The sequence below is a fragment of the Xiphophorus hellerii genome, chromosome 23 (assembly GCF_003331165.1).
Source record: "Xiphophorus hellerii strain 12219 chromosome 23, Xiphophorus_hellerii-4.1, whole genome shotgun sequence".
NCBI classification, from domain to species: Eukaryota; Metazoa; Chordata; class Actinopteri; order Cyprinodontiformes; family Poeciliidae; genus Xiphophorus; species Xiphophorus hellerii.
Window position 1 is genome coordinate 26,463,814 of NC_045694.1, and position 17,668 is coordinate 26,481,481.

The window sequence follows — 17,668 nt, forward strand, 5'->3', positions numbered from 1 at the left end:
CCTAATAAATCATCTCACTAAATTACAAAGTGAGATTTTAATGCACTGTTTATATGTCTATATTTCAGGTACAGCCAATTTAAAAACTCAAAATTTTGTTCCTCAGAAAATAATATTTCAAATGAGCCAATTAAAGGAATGGTTCTTGATATTAAACTGACACCACAGATATTGTCAACAGGCCAGATTTCATAATCTTCCACAACAGAGCAGAAAGATTTCATTATTTCGACTGAAGTTCGTTTGAGCCCATATAAAAATATCTTCAGTTTCATAATCATAGAAAATAGTACATTTGGATTAGAGCACCAATTTAATTTTGCACCTATGACCACCATCGTCAAATAAATCTGCCAGTCAACCTGCTGAGTGGGCTACTTTAATTGATTTTCTGTCAAACCGTCTGAAAGTTGTGACGAAAGTGTTTCGTTTTAAAAGTGAGCGGTTGTGAAATTATGAGAAACGAATTTCAAATAAAATCCGACCAAAACTAGGACAATTTCTAGAAAAAAAAATGTTTTGTTGCCATGAAATTAAGGAGATGGTGGCATTTAGAGTAAAACAGAATATGTTGGTTTGGACTAATAAGTCCAAGCCAACCGTAGTTGTTAACTTTTGATCTTTTCGTGTTATATCTGTGTTAGGTCAACAATTACACACGATGTTATCAAAATACAGTTGCACCTGCGGATGTTCACACTTTCTTCCTGCAGGTGAGGAGGAAACTGATATTTCCCACCGTCCGCAGAGGCACCGGAAGCTGCGTCCTCCTTCCTGAAGAAGCAGCGCTCTGGCTGAGACAAAGCTAGAAGTTAGCCATGTCAACTGTTGAGGAGCCCTCCAGTGAACCCCTGGGGGTTAAAGAGCAGAAAGAGCTGGATGCAGAGGTCGGGGACCACTTCGGGGACAATTATGGCGCCGACCCAACCCGATACATTTTGTACAGGTACTTTTCCCGTCTTGTCGCTGGCTAACCTAGCCTCAGTAGCTACTCCGTTAGCAAGGAGGCGTTTCTTGCAAGTTTCTCGAGACGCCACTTTTTCCATATTACTTCTTTAAGAATGAATATGTTTTAAGTGTCGTAGCGATAATAATTTTAGCATGTCAATGGTCATTTATCAGACGGTAACAATAATTAAGTCGCTACAGGCTAATATAACAGCTTTGGTTTGGCATTTCTGCCTCTATTTGTGCTCGAATAGAGATCATGGTAATAAAAGAAATGACAGTTTCCGCTGACGGTCAATCTAGTTTTGTTAGTAGCCCTCCTTTAGTTTTCAAAGTTGTGGTAAGCTGGTTTCCGGGGGTATTTGAGGTATGCGGTTGGATCAGTGCTGTGTTTTTATCTTTCAGAGACCGGAAGGAGTGGGCTGATCTGGAGCCTGTTCCGCAAGACGACGGACCAAATCCCGTAGTGAAGATCGCCTACTCTGACAAGTGTAAGGTGGTTGCTAGGATACCACAGGAGTGCATCTCAACTGATTAGATTATCATCAAAACGTTGAGTTCTTCAAAAAGTGAAACTCTTGTTGTATAACAGATAATTATTTACACTGGAAAGTATGTCCGTGCATTGTACAGTATATGCAGTAACTAATTAGCGGAGAATGGAGGATCTCAGATTTGATTTATTTATCCAAATTTCGATTTCCGATTTTGATTAATCCCCCCCCCCCAATTTTCTGAAGAAAAAAAAATCAAAAAAAAAATCAAATGTGACAGAATATATATATATTTAAAAAAACGGACTTTTATTTATTCAATGCTTTTGGAAGTTGATCTAAATTCAAAGTTGAAATAAATATAAACTATAAAACACGCATGTCAAACAGAATAATAGTTTTTAGGTGGGCTGACGTCACTCTGAACTATGGAAACACTAGAGTGCGTTGGTATATGTTTTGTTTTTTTTTCCCCAAAAAATTACGTGCTCCAAAACAAAGATTTATTTAATCATTAAAACCCTTTTTTTTTTTTTTTTTATTTCAATATTCTTATTAGATTTTTTTTTTTAAATCATCTGCTTGCTGCAACCTTAAAAATGAATATACATAAAAACCCACATGAGTTTCACATTTTGAATGAAAGGACTTGAACTGAAACTTTTCAGTGACATTCTAACTGATTGAAATCGCTGGGAAACATTTTTGCAGTGTGATGCGGCACTCTGTGTGTTCCCATTTTGGAGACTGAACGTAATGGGATTTGAACGTCGCGCCACTCGTCACCGTGTGTTTTGTCCAACAGTTGCTGATGTTTATGACTATTTCCGCGCGCTCCTAAAGAAGGACGAAAAGAGCGAGAGGGCTTTCGCTCTGACAGCCGACGCCATTGACCTGAACGCAGCAAACTACACAGTGTGGTGAGCGTCACTCTTGTGAGACAACGGCAGTTTAAAAAAGTGAATAAAAGCAAGAAAAGTTAAACTATTGAGCTTAAAACGAGGGAAACATACAGTGTAGAGTCTTTTTTTAGGTGTTTTTTGGGGGTAGGAGTTTATACCATTTTAGAATTTTAAAGTATACAATTTTCAACTGGCTTTGAAAATGGTACTTCTCAGTTCAGATATTGAACCTTCAAGCTGGCAGTTAAATGTTATTTTATCGGTCAAATCACAATAGTTTTATTCTTTGTATTCTGCTAAATTGGACCAAGTTGAAAAGATGCTTAATATTTTTTTTATTTTAATATCTCATCCAATGCAGATTTATTCATATTTCAACAGTTTGTTTATGAACTTTATCTACTCTTTTCTCCCATAACCCTTTAAACTTTCTTGAGGCGGCCTAAGATGAAAACGGGTTTCACTCTGGTTTTTATTATGGATATTTCCCAACCTTATAAATGCACTAAATATTCTGTTTGGAAGTTAATACACTTTACATTTGAGATTGGTTTTCATTATTTTTGAAACAGAATTTATTTGCGTTAGTTAAGATGCCAAGAACAGTGAAACGGCCCTTTAAGACTACTACCCAATCAGAATCCAGCTTCAGTGTTCGGTCATCAAATGTACAGGTGATAAAAGTAAACGCTTTGCACTCAAATATTTAAAATGTTTAGGGAAAAGGCAACAGGCCTGAGTTTGGGAAAAGCATCAAAGCTCAGACTGTGTAATGTTTCCGGTTACGTTCTGAGGTCGTGGTGCGATCTAACGCTGGACCTGCTCCTGTTCAGGCACTACAGGCGAGTTCTGCTTCAAGCTCTGTCCAAGGACCTGAGGGAGGAGATGAAATACATCACCAACATCATCGAGGAGCAGCCCAAGAACTACCAAGTCTGGTGAGTCGCGTTTCCACTGATCACAACAAGTCGCGCACAATATCACTAACATCGGTATCGGTCCAACATTTGTCTTTTTTGTTTTTTTTACGTATCGGCCCGATAAATTGGTTAACAGCCAGTATTTGTTTTCATCTTGTTGCCATTTGTTTCTGGTCGTTTTCTTTGCAGAGGTGTCAAAACAGTAGAGAAACATTGTATGATACCGGTTATTGGCCATAACAGCAGTATTAAAATCGGATATCAGTATCGGACCAAATGTTCATATTGGTGTGTTGCTAATCACAATCTCCAATCTCCAATTTAAAGACGTAAAAATTAGAGGAGAGAGTCAAAACGTGGGCTTACTCTATACATCTTTGTTATTTTTACTTCATCTTGATTTTTAGAATTGAGGTTCATAACAAAACATCCATTCATCTACCCATTTTCTTCCGCTTTATCCGGGTCGGGTCGCGGGGGTAGCAGCTTCAGAAGGGAGGTCCAGACTTCCCTCTCCCCGGCCACTTGTTCCAGCTCCTCCTGGGGAATCCCAAGGCGTTCCCAGGCCAGCCGAGAGACATAGTCCCTCCAGCGTGTCCTGGGTCTTCCCCGGGGCCTCCTCCCGGTGGGACGTGCCCGGAACACCTCACCAGGGAGGCGTCCAGGAGGCATCCTGGCCAGATGCCCGAGCCACCTCAACTGGCTCCTCTCGATGTGAAGGAGCAGCGGCTCTACTCTGAGTCCCTCCCGGATGACTGAGCTTCTCACCCTATCTCTAAGGGAGAGCCCAGCCACCCTACGGAGAAAACCCATTTTTGCTTGTATTTTTGCAGCCCTGGCGGAGTCCAACTCTCATCGGAAACGAGCCCGACTTACTGCCGGCAATGCGGACCAGACTCTGACACCGGTCATACAGGGACCTGACAGCCCGTTTCAAAGGGCCCGGTACCCCATACTCCCGGAGAACCCCCCACAGGGCTCCCCGAGGGACACGGTCGAACGCCTTCTCCAAGTCCACAAAACACATGTAGACTGGTTGGGCGAACTCCCATGCACCCTCCAGGACCATGCCGAGGGTGTAGAGCTGGTCCAGTGTTCCACGACCAGGACGAAAACCACACTGCTCTTCCTGAATCCGAGGTTCGACTATCCGGATTCAGGACGGACCCTCCTCTCCAGGACCCCTGAATAGACCTTGCCAGGGAGGCTTAAGAGTGTGACCCCACTATATTTGGAGCAAAACAGATGTTTTGATTTCATTTGGATTTTTTTGTTGTTGTTGCAGTGAGATAAAATGACTAACGAGGGATGAAAAGAAAAAACAGAATTATTGGGAAATGAATCCATTTATAGAAATCAGGAGTCACTAAGAGCCCGTATTTGCGTGTTTTCTGACTTCCTGTCCAGGCATCACAGGCGCATGGTGGTGGAGTGGCTGAACGACCCCTCAGCGGAGCTGCAGTTCATCGCAGACGTCCTCAGCCAGGATGCCAAGAACTACCACGCCTGGCAGCACAGGCAGTGGGTCATCCAGGTCAGCGGCGCTCCTCATCCTTCCTTCGCCTCACAAAACCTCAGAGAGAATCTTTTCTCCTCTCTTGTGTTTTTTTTTTTCTGTTAAAGTTTGGGGGTGTGACGGTGTGTCTGTTGGGGCTCCACGTCTGACGTCGTTTCTTTGTGCTTGACCTTCAGGAGTACAAGCTGTGGGACAACGAGCTGGACTTCGTGGAGAATCTTCTGGACGAAGACGTGCGGAACAACTCGGCGTGGAACCAGAGGCACTTTGTCATTTCTCACACCACGGGCTTCTCTGACCCGGCCATCGTGCAGAGAGAGATACAGTAAGCATTTAAAAAATATATATTTTTGTTTTCTTTTAAAAATAGTTCCTAATGAAAGTATCCATACTCCTTGAGCTTTTTTCTTCTACAGTTAGTCATGTTACAAAAACAAGCTTTGATATGTTGTACAGTTTCTTGTGCAAAATCAACAGATTAATTGAACTGCACATTTTTCAGAGAAATTGTCAAGAATAGTTTAGGTGGCTAACTCCGACCTGCAGGTGGCAGTATTTCTTACTTCTACCACTCTGCTGCCTCAACCTTACTTGATGTGAAGTCTTCCTGAAGGCTGAGGCAGCAGAGTGGTAGAGCAACATGGCGAGTAACAAAAAGTAACATTTACTGTCACAAATTAGTGCAAATATTTGTAAAGTAGCAACATAATAAGTTAATGAATTTTATTGGGGTAAAAAAAAAAATCACAAAAATAGTAAAATTCTGTTTTAACTGATTAATATGAGGTTTTTATGTGATGATTCAGAGAGACCTTAGGAACATTTTTTACCTTTGATCAGCTAAAACCAATTTTAAATCTGCAAAGCAGCATTACACTTCAAAACAAAGCAGCCTGAGTTTAGTCTGTTTTATAGGAAATCTATTCAGATTTCTAAATTAGCGAACCGTTTTCTCTTTGACTTTATACATTGTTTTTAGTTAAGGGTCATAGACCTTAACTGAAAAGGTTAGTTAAGGCCTAACTAACCTTTTTAGTTAGGTCAGTCCTCAAAGTTTGACAGTTTGAGGACTGTCAAACTCCAGTCCTCAAACTATGCTGCAGTTTTTAGATGTGCCACAGGTACAAAACACTGGAATGAAATGGCTTATTTTCCTCCTTGTGTAGATCAGTTCTCCAGAGCCTTAATGACCTAATTATTCTATTCAGGTGGGGCAGCAGAGGCACATCTAAAAGTTGCAGGACTGTGGCCCCCCAGGACTGGAGTTTGACACCTGTGTCATAGAGAATGACTTTTATAAAAATCATGTTTACAACATATTGACAAAAAAAAGACTTGACTAAAAGAATATTTCCCACACTACTAGTGTTTTATTCATATATGGGGAAAAAAAAAAATCAATTCTCTAGCGAATCATAAGTCCTTGTCCTGGGAATTCTGAATCGATTTTATTCTGCTTGATTTCATTTTTTTTTTTTTTTTTGTAAAATTATATTCTGAATAATAAAGAAAAATCCAGGCTAACTTCATACATAATTTAAGTAACAGAAGCAAAACAGATTTTTGTTTGAAATGTAAACTTATGGGATTCATTACAGTAAAGAACCATTTAAATAAATACTGTGTCGTTTTCTCTCGTCAGTCACATCATTTAAATAGAATCTCTTAAACATTTGAATAAAAAAAACTGGTTGTGGAATCAAACATTGTTTCTGAACCGAATTGTGAACCTAGAAGTCAGAATCAAATCACTAGATGCTAAAAGATTATCTTCTCTAATATATTGCATGAAAACACTTCAGAAAAACTTCCAAAATTAGTATTTATCAAAGATCCACAGGTCTGAGTGGAGGAGAAAACAGCACAAGGATTTGAAAATGGTTCCCAGACGAAAAACGACATGAGAACAGCTGTTAGCATGTCTTCCTGTTTGAGAAATCCCAGAAATTCCTGGTGTTTGCTGTCAAATAATGCATGCAGCGTTTGTTCCACTGTGTGAATCTTTCAGCTTTCATTCATTTTCATGCCTTCTTCTCTTTGTGTTAGGTATTGTCTGAACCAGATCAGGAAGGCTCCTCACAACGAGAGCGCCTGGAATTATTTGAAAGGGTGAGAAGTGAGATTTAACTTCCTGGAAACCCTGAAAGGGAACAGTTTTTTCTGGTTTTCTCCAGTTTAAGAATGAATTGGTCCCTTTCAGTGTGGAGGACAGGAATGTTTAAGCGTGCAGCGGGAGCCCACTGACACGGTTGTGATCCAGTTATTTAAAATGTAGAGGCTCTGAGGTGCTGTTTCTTCTTTTTATATATATATATATATATATTTTTTTTTTTTTTCCACCTTTTTTGTTTGTTGTTCCCATCAGGATGCTGCAGGACAGAGGCCTCTCATCTCAGCCGGGCCTGCTGGAAAAGATCTTGGAGCTGAAAGAGACGCACTGCTCGCCTTACCTCCTCGCTTTCCTCTTCGATTGCTACGAAGACGCTTTGGAGTCCAGCTTCCAAAAGGAAAATCTGGAGCAGGAACATAAGGAGACGTTAAAAAAGGCTCTGGAAGTGAGCACTTGTTGACACTTTGAGAAATTAGCACTTTTTGTTTATTTAATCAATTTCGGAAGCTGCAGTCGATTCATGTTTCTTCCGTTTCGTGTTTGTCTTCCCGCTAAGATCTGCGAGCTTCTGGCCCAGGAGAAGGACACCATTCGTAAGGAGTACTGGCAGTTTTTGGGACGTTCACTAAAGAACAAATATGGAGGAGACGGCCCTTCGAATGAGGAAACCAAGCCGGCCGACACCCAGGAGGCCAGCTAGAGCTCCACGTTAACACTCCCCTCCATGTTCCATTAACATTAACCAACACATGGAGTTTGATATCGCTGTAAAGTCTTCTGTAAATCCCTTCAGTCTTGGAGTAAACATGCCGTCACTTAGAAGAATGTATACTCCGTATAAATATTAACTCCCTGTTCTTGCTTATTTCATCTGAAACAGTTTAAAGAAGTACAGTTATTTTTTTTAAAATATCATTACACATCTTATGTGTGTGAAAGGACTCTTTGCTTTTGTTTGCACAACAGCATCCAAGCTACAGCTCAGAGGGTTGATAACGGGCGATAAGTCGGTGGCAGAAAAGACAAACGGGACTTTAAGTTGGCTGCTAGTTTGCAAACTAATGTGGAAGATTATTAGTGTGAGTGGAAGGGTAGGTCATGTTTAAACATAACTTGAGATAAAATACTGACAGTTGTTAGCAGAACCTTTTCCTTCTGTGACAATAAAGCAGCTGAGCAATAAAACACTACTGTGCTGCTGGATTCTGATCATTGATTTATCGCGTTGCAATGATTTAAAATATCAGAAGTCAAATTCAGCAATTGATGCATTATGGGATGGAGGCTAATATCAGCCTGTGACTCTGCTGACGTGTTAAGGAAGCTAATTTGTATTGTTTGCTCTGGTGTCTGGTTATTTCTGGTTTTTTGGGGGTTTTTTACCACTCAACATTCCACTAATATAATCTGTAAACAGCGTTTTTAAGTTGTGCACTCAATGAGTCCAGAAAGGTGGACACTGAGGCAGCCCTGAAACTGCTACATAAAGTGTCTTTGAGCTCATTTTAGTGTAATTTAGGGCCATGGAATAACATGACGTAGAAAATTATATCAAATGACGCATTACGTCAAAAGTTAGTCCAAACAAAACTTAGAAAATGAGGTCAAACGAGCCGTGGTATAACGTGAGTCCAAACACAAGTAGTATATAGTATGACGTAAAAAATTAGCCCAAACGAGCTAGTGTCTAGCATGACGTCCGAAATGAGAATAAAATGAGTCCAAAGGAGACAGCATGACGTCAATAATGAGTCCAAATGATGCAATATAACATGACGTCGGAAATGAGCCCAAATAATTCATGAAAAATTACTCCAAAGGACACACAAGGCTACGGCTAACTAGCTAGCCATGTGGGTGTAAATATTCCCAGTTTGCTTGACGACGTTCGTTTTTTGTACATTTATATCTTTTCAATCTTAAATTTAATTCAAAGTGGTATTTAAAAAGTCTTAAGAAGTATTTAACTTGTTTAAAATTTCTTGGACAGGCTTTGCTCCGTGCCGCCAGGAGAAAAGCGAACCTGGAGCCCCTGCGGGCCCTGCGGCCCCTGCGGGTCCCGCTGCCGCTGCTGCACACGGACCGCCAGCCTTAGCTTCACGTCCTGGACTCCCTCCGAGCTTGGAAATGGATTTACTCCACTAGATGCAGCTGCTCCTACTTCTGCTGACACTACAGCCCAATCCACCCCTCTTTTCATTTTCTGCATCCCAGCAGTGTGTAATTATGTCTTCTGTAAGGCTGCTCGCCATTCCCTCCATCTTCTCGGTGTGGAGGATCGAGTTATTGGAGAGTTCACGTCACCGGTAGCTGTGACAGGACCGAGCATGAAAACTGCCTGGCACTTGAATTACTGAATGAAAAGTCAACTCGAAATGATTTCTTTTCTTTTCTTTATTTCTTTCTTCTTTTTTTTAAACAGCAGGATGTTACGTTTTAGGCTTCGGGTTCCCAGCTGCACCTGACTCTTAAAAAAACCAAAATAAAACACCATGACACACAATCAGGCTGACATGCCAGTGTCGGTTTAGGCTACACTTACATTTTTATTAAACAGGAAGCGACACCTGCTGCACCTCATTAAGCGTTGCTCTGAGGACAGTGCTCCCTAGTGGTAAAACGCAGAACTAAAAAAAAAAAAAGAAAAAGACTTCCAGATTATAATTAAAATACTAATTAATCCCAGCACTCCTCCATACAAACCACTCGGTTTCATCACAGGCACACGGAGTCAGTCGGACGCTTGTCTCCGGATCTGAGGCCACATGTGAGTGTGAGCTTACAGCGGCCTTCATGAAACCCCGTCCAGATGCAGCCGCCGGCGGCAGCGTGGATTTAACGTGGATGAGTCCTGGACCCCATCCATTCTGGTTTAGAAACATCTGTTTCCGGTGTTGCTATCACTGAGACACAGAAGGGGGCTACATGTGGGGTTGCTTGAGGTGACGTATGTGTGCCTGGACTATTGAGCTTTATAACCACAAAAGAAGAAGGCAGTATAGGCAAATGCTCATGGCGCCAGTAGTCCAGGGGGCGCCATAGAAATGGGCAAGGAAAAATATTTTTCACAATTAAAAAAACAACAACATATAGGTAATCTAACTTCCTAATATGAAAGATTCTGTCTCAATTTAGCTGCATTGAAAAAAAAATTACATATAAGTGACTGTTTGCAAAAGGCTCTAACTGTGGCAAAACACTTAAAGCATGAAACAATGTAAGTCCATTTGGTTTCAAAACACTTCTAGAGAAAATTTTTTCCTTACCCGTGTTATTTTAACCTGTGAAAAGGGTTTTAGGTTTCAAGTGTTATGAACGATTTCCACAAGAGGCTACGAACCACCAGACTCATTTTGGTAATCCAACGAAGCTCTTTGTGCATCAGGAATGCTTTACGACGACGTTCAGACGTTCAGACGACTCAGCTTCCTATTAGCACGCAAATAAGACCGACAAGAAAAATCAAACATCGATTAAGCGCCTCGGCGGAATTAAAATGTTTGTCTGTTGCTTGAACAAAACACAAGAGGAACGCTTTAAAACAGAAAGGAAACGCACTCAGAGGCAAACAGCTAATAATAATAATCAGAAATTAGATTCACAATTATTCATCTAAATGTTGTTCCTCTACCTCCTAGCAATATATATATATATATACAGTATATATATATATATATATATATATATATATATATATATATATATATATATAATCAATTTGATTAAGTGCAACATTGTCTTCAATAAATATATTTCAGTATTTTTAATGGGTCTAATTTAAAGGACTGTTTGTTTGGAGAGAAAGCAGCGTGTTAGTTTTGAGCAGCACAATGAAGAGTAAATAAAAAAACACAAAGAGTTGCTTTGAAAGGCTTTCATCAGATGCAGGGGGCCTTACTTCTGTCTGAGCTTTGAGTCTTGAGGGGGGGAGAGAAAGATAAGAGAAAAAATCAAGTTATTGTAGGAAAAAGGATCTGAAGGATTGACGCTCCAGCGATTGTCAGAGGGGCTGGAAACGATTGCTTCCAGTTCACAGGCGGAGCAGGGCCGGGACCCAGCTTCCCTCTTCAGTCCGTCTCCCCACAACAATCCTGTAAAGCCCACACGTCCATCTACGTAAAGGGTCGGTGGTGTGTGGCGTATAAAACGGCCCCGCAGCGCCGCTGTGCTGCCATGACGGTCGAGGTGAACCTGTTGAAACACGGGGCCCTTTGCTCAGATCCTCGGGTTTCAGGGATCAAGTTGATTGAGCTCATTTCTAATTCCCTTTTAAGAGCAGGAACAAGCTGAACATCGGCCCTCAGGCACCAGAGGGCATCGTTCATAACAACGGCGTGTGAGTGAGGTGGAAAACCTCCAATTTCACCTTCACTGCAGCAAGATTACAAAAAAGAAGAAAAAGAAAGATTTTCGGGGTGATAGGATAATCTTTTTCACTGATTTTGGAAATGGTTGCGTATGCTATTTTCTTTTAGCACTTCTGTATTTCTGTATGTGACATGTCTCCCTGGACACCTGCATATCCATCGCCGATGATTCCATCATCAATAAATACAAATGCACTGTTTTGTTCTGTCTTTCGCTGCATGCCACCAGAAGCCAAACACTGAAAACATGTCATAGAAAAACAAAATGTGAATTTTTGGACTACAAACTAAATGTCACGTGTCAAAGAAAACGTACTGCACATTACCCTGAAGATCATTTCGATCGCGAACCATGGCGATGGCAGCATTATTCTATGGGAACGCGTTGGTGCAGAGGAAGCCGGTCAGAGGTGACAGGAGGAGCCACATCCTGGACAATCCTGGAAGAAAACCAGATTGAGGCTGAACAAGTCTGGAGAACGGAGTGGAGCTTCAGCTTCCAGCCGGACAAGAAACCAATGTACAGCCAAAGCTACAAGTGAAGGGTTTAGAGAGAAACATGGTGTTAGAATGTCCCAGTCAAATCCAGTTGAGAATGTGTGGCATCTTCACAAAACATTTCAGTCTCCAGCTGTAGATAGCTACCAGAGCTGAATCCCAAAATTCATTAGGCTAAGCTAAGCTAAGCTAAGCTGAGAAGTTCACAAAACACTGAGGCAAATATTTGAGTCTCTACATGTAGCTAGCTGACAGAGATGTACGCCAAAATTCACTCAGCAAGAATGAAACCATGTTGAATGAATTAGCTAGGCTAAATTAAGCTAAGATAAAATGATACTATGTGGCATGATCACAAACACAAATATTTCAGACTCTAGATAGCTGATGGAGGTGTATTCCAAAATTCCTTAAACTAAGCTAAGTTAAGCTAAATTGAGCATATGTGGCATGTTCACAGACACTGAGGCAAGTATTTCAGTCTCTAGCTGTAGACAGCCAACAGAAACACATCTCAAAATGAATTCAGCTAAGCTAACATGAGCTAACCTAGGATGCACTTTCCTAATTCCAGAATTACGACGTCACTGGGCAGCAGCACAATATACAGAAAACAGAAAATATAGCATGCTAAACATAAATAATAATATTAAGAAAATATATATAAATAATGTCTATTTCTACTAAATTAAATAGTGATCTAGGAATATATTTAAATATTCTTGTGCAAATGGAGCAATTAGAGTGAGCGGTATCCAGCAACAATTAGACTCAGTTAATGTACAGAGTTATGGCAGGAAAGATTACCTATGGCTATAATTACAGAAAAATGGTTCTAACAACAAATTAGGAGAGGTGTGTGTGCGTGTGTGGGTGTGTGTGTGTGTGTGTGTGTGTGTGTGTGTGTGTGGTGTGCGTGTCTGTATGTGTGTGCGCTGAATACACACTATTTTACAAAAGTTTGTTTTGCAAACAGTGGCATTTCCTTCCACTTCACAACTGTACGCCACTTTGTGTTGATCTATTACGCAAAGCCAACAATAAAACACACAAACTGTCGTCATGTGCCAAAAAGGTTTTCAAAGGAAGGCAACGAAGCTGCGACAGCTTCCACTGTGATCCGCTCCCTCTTCATCCAGACGTATTCCGCTGTCTATGTGGAGATGACATAATTTAGCCACCAGTGGGGAATCCCGGCCCAACAGAACCCGTGTGGTGAAGTAAGCCGGTCTCGTTAGTTTATTTGTGTCTTTTAACGCGCCTCAGTCGTGACCCTGCGGCTGAAACCTTCCCGTTCACTGTGCCGTGACCTCGCACAAGTTCATTATCATTACGTGGCCTTTTATTTCCCCCTCTTCCTCCCCACTGATGAGCCGTCCTAATGGTCTGATCATCATCATTACCATCTTCACTGCTCCGGAAGGAAACGCGAACAAAGTTTTAAGTGAACGTTAAAGCACGCAGTTTGGACAGAATACATAATTCGCTTAAAGACATCCTGGAAATCGCCCTTTGTTTTTGTTTTGTTTTCTTTCCCTTCCACTGACCAGACAGTCTGTACCTGAGGGATGATGGCTAATTGCCTTTTTTTTCCAAATTAAGTTTTTTTAAAAAGCTTAACAATATAAAGTGAGTTAGGCAGGAAATGAAGACTTGTTGCTACGGCAAGGGATGCTATCGTTGCTTAAATTGTGTTTTGTTTGCCTACCTGCTTCTTTGGTTGTAAATGAGCTAATTGAGAGCTTTGTATCTCAAAGTAACTCTACAGAAACTACATAAAATAATAATAATAAAAAAAACCCTGCAACATAGAGTTAAAGTGAAAGGCATTAACTTTCAAAAGTATTTGGATCATTTGAACGTTTTCACATTTTGTCATGTTATAACCTTTTGGGAGAATTTTTGCTTTGATAGATCAACACAAAAATAGTGCTTGATTGCAAAACAAGAAGGAGAAAAACTGATCAATATCAATAATAGATGCTGTTGAGGTTTGTTTCTAACAGCTTTCACCCATCATTCGTTGCAAAATAGCTCCAACTCAGCCGTATTCAAAGTTTAGCCACAGTTTAACCTAATTACATTGCGGTCTGAGCTTTGACTGGGCCATTCTAACACCAGTCTATCAGAGCTCTGGTTGTATGATGTATGCAGAAAAATCCATTACATCACATAGTGAAACAAGAGCAACATAACCTCGCACACATTTTTTTTTTTTTTTTACATCTGACAAATAGTGAAGCTGTGTTCATAATAAATGAACAGGATTTTCACTGAGATGTTCAAATTTCCTCTGCAAAAACGTTACATATTGATCTCATCCAAGCAGAGATGAGATCAAACCTTTGAAATGTTTGCTGTAGGACTTTTATGAACCATGACGAGCATCGTCACCTAAACAGGTTGCATGCCTCCTTTCGGTCAGTTGGGGGCAGCAAAACAAACTCCAAACACTTCACTGACAAATTAACACTATTTAACTCCTCAGATATTTGCATTTTTGGCACATATCTAGTTAATTTCTTCTTAGTGACTCCAAAGATAAAGTCCGTCTGGTTTGTTAGCTGCTGCTCTTTTGGCCATACTGGCTGCTGATCTCCTCCGTTCTTTGCAGGCGTTTTAACTGGGCCTGTTTTTAAATGACAATACCCACCTGCAGGGACCGTGAATGAGGCTGATGAGCGCAAAAGGTGAATGGAGGGAAATCCAGCCGAACCACTAAAAACAGGCCTCTGAGAGCAGCAGTCATTATGAGATGAATTTTAGCGAGTTTGTGCTATCGATGCGGTTACACGCAGTCGTTTTTAGCTACCTGTTCATCGAGCAAAATCTCTATGACTCGGTAGATCTTTAAATTCTGACCACCTTATTTAAACCTGGTTCTGACCAGGGCCGGATCTAGTAGACTGTGGGCCTCTGGGTATGGCTCCCGACTCCACACACACATTTCTTTTTCATGTGAACACGATATCGGCTTGACATCCTAAGCATTAGTGGAGATGTCAGATGGTTCTGCTTTTACTGAAAAGATGTAGCAAAACCCAGAGAGGCACTGAGCAAAGTCATCAGCATCCCTCCTTGGAACGGCTTCATCCATGCAGAAGAAAAGAAAGCAGAATATTTTCATTACAATCACTGGCCTGTTTTTGTTGTTGCAATCACTAAAAATAATAAAATTATTTTATAGCACAAATAATTTTTTTGCTATAAAAATTATTTGTTTTATAGCACAATCAAGTAATTATGTTAACTTCAGTTGTATATACTGTATATATATATATATATATATATATATATATATATATATATATATATATATATATATATATATATATATGTATATACAGTACAGACCAAAAGTTTGGACACACCTTTTAATTCAACGAGTTTCCTTTATTTTCATGACTATTGACATTGTAGATTCACACTGAAGGCATCAAAACTATGAATAACACATGTGGAAATATGCACTAAACAAAAAAGTGTAAAACAACTGAAAATAGCCCTTATATTCTAGTTTCTTCAAAGTAGCAACCTTTTGCTGTGATTACTGCTTTGCACACACTCTGCATTTTCTTGATGAGCTTCAAGAGGTAGTCACCTGAAATGGTTTTCACTTCATAGGTGTGACCTGTCAGTGGGATTTATTGCCTTATAAATAGTCATGAAAATAAAGAAAACCCCTTGAATTAGAAAGGTGTGTCCAAACTGTTGGTCTGTACTATATATATATACTGTATATATACACTGCTCAAAAAAATAAAGGGAACACTTAAACAGGTGTTTAACACTTAAAGTGTTCCCTTTATTTTTTTGAGCAGTATATATATATATATATATATATATATATATATATATACTGTATATATATATATATATATATATATATATATATATATATATATATATATACAACTGTATATGTGTCTACCTTAGGATAGACACAAAGTTATGATGTCATATTGTTCAAATTGATTGATTTAATTGAGACAGTGCAAATTACTGAATGTATAATATACTGGATTTAGCAAAAATGCTCATTTCCATCGATAGTCCTATAAAAACACAAGACTCAAACATTTATTCATAAAAAAAAAAAAGAAATACAGTAAAATAAAATTTAAACAAATACACATGGGCTTTAAAGCAACAATGTATGGAAAGCATCTGTTGACCACCAAACAAATCAATGAGGCCGTCCCCCCAAAACCCAGTGACCTGAGCCCCATCTAAATTGTGACCCAGGTTCTGACCCCTGGTCCTCCAGTCTGGTCCGGTCAGACTCCGTATTGATTCCACGTCTCTCTGCCTTCAGGATGAACGTCGTTGAACTCCCTTCCCAGCCCTGCAGAAAGCCGGTCCAGACTTTTTAATATTCATGGAATCAAACGAGGTTTTACGGTCCGTCCGACCCGTCACCGCCGCCGTACAACTGCAGTCCGGTTGCCGTGGCAGCTGGCTTTTTGGCACGGCGGAAGCAACAAGCTCCACAGATACGTACTGTGATTTATATTTCAAACGCTGCTTCTAGGAGGATTTCACTTCTTTGTCAGGAAGTCTGACTTGAGGACACTTTTTTTTTTTCCTCCTAAATCCCACCTGGTGTTAAAAAAAACAAACAAATTAAAAATATATCGTCTGGTTCAAAGAGTGTTCTGCACATTAAAATGAAGCCGGCTTCGGCTCGTTCTGCTCACCGAGCGCCGTGTGTGCGAGGGACGATCTCGCCCGTGAGGATGGGAATTACTTTCCTCCTCAGTAACACCGTCTCCCAGGTTTGTGACCATGACGAGTAAATTGCCTGCGTTATGCAGGAGAGCGGGGACGTGTTTGTGTCCCGATGAAAGACATATGCTGTTAACAACTTCTGCTTCATCAGATTTGTTCAGGCAATTTAACGCGGTGCGTCACACCGGGACTGAAATGCTCTCTGTGTGACCTGCGACTGCTGCAGGTTAACGCAGGTTATTCTCTTAGACAATGTAATTCGCACAGCTCTTAATCACAGTTAGGCTTCTTTCCCCCACATGAAAGGCCGGTAGACTGAGCTCAATTGGGGAGTAAAAAAATGCAACATTTGTCACATTTTCAGTTGGTGAGTTTCACTTTCGTGCTGCACTGTGTCAATCAAACAAAAACCCTTTGAAAAACCTGTTCCCCTCCTCACCTGTGATGGCGCTGCACCAAGAACTACAGAAGGAAATGACATGAAAAACACTGAAGAAGACACTGACACTTCCTTCTTCACAAAATGTAAACAAAAGTGGATTAGCGTCAAGATTTAGAGGTGGTAGGATTTCTCTTTAGTCTTTGATAAAAGGCCACGAGCCATTTCTCCTGTTATGTTTGTTTTGGTTGTATTTTAACCAGAATGCCTTGTGCTGCAGTCCGCCTTTTTGTTTTGGGAGCGGCCTCTGGTCCAGATGCGTTCACATATGCATTCAGACCACATTAGAGTTCACTTTAACTGGACCCAGACGGAGGTTTTCAGGCGGACGAGAGTTTGCTTTTTGGTCCACATCAGAGTCCGATTGCGCGTTCACACCCTCCCCAAACAAACCAGACTTAAACCAGACAAATTAGAGTTTGATTAAAGCGGACTAAACAGAGCAGGTGTGAATTCACCCCTAGTCACTAAGGGATTCACAAAGTCGAATCCTTTCAAATGTAAAATCAGGTTTAGATCCGTTGCCTCCTTCAAAACTCAGATTTGTGTTTCCTCCCTTGCTGAACGGTGGCACCGTTGCTGCTGATTGTGGCGACATCAGCGGACCGACCAATGCCGACAGAGACCCCCAACCCTCCCGCCTCCGCCCCGTCACCAGCCAGCAGGACTGCAGATCCATCAGCAGATCATCAGTTTGTCATTCACCGCTTCTTATCTGCAAACCTATGCAAAGCAGTAATGACCTA

At 40.6% G+C, this 17,668-nt stretch overlaps 1 protein-coding gene across 1 annotated transcript; it reads left to right on the top strand.

The window, feature by feature from the left end:
- Window positions 1-753: 753 nt before the first annotated feature.
- On the top strand, window positions 754-8,093 carry fnta (farnesyltransferase, CAAX box, subunit alpha). The gene is made up of 9 exons (XM_032554235.1): window positions 754-946; window positions 1,354-1,439; window positions 2,248-2,362; window positions 3,178-3,282; window positions 4,672-4,798; window positions 4,957-5,105; window positions 6,827-6,889; window positions 7,146-7,335; window positions 7,447-8,093. Exons 1-9 carry the CDS (start codon window positions 819-821, stop codon window positions 7,588-7,590), a joined length of 1,107 nt encoding a protein of 368 aa, XP_032410126.1. The 5' UTR covers window positions 754-818; the 3' UTR covers window positions 7,591-8,093.
- Window positions 8,094-17,668: the final 9,575 nt, after the last annotated feature.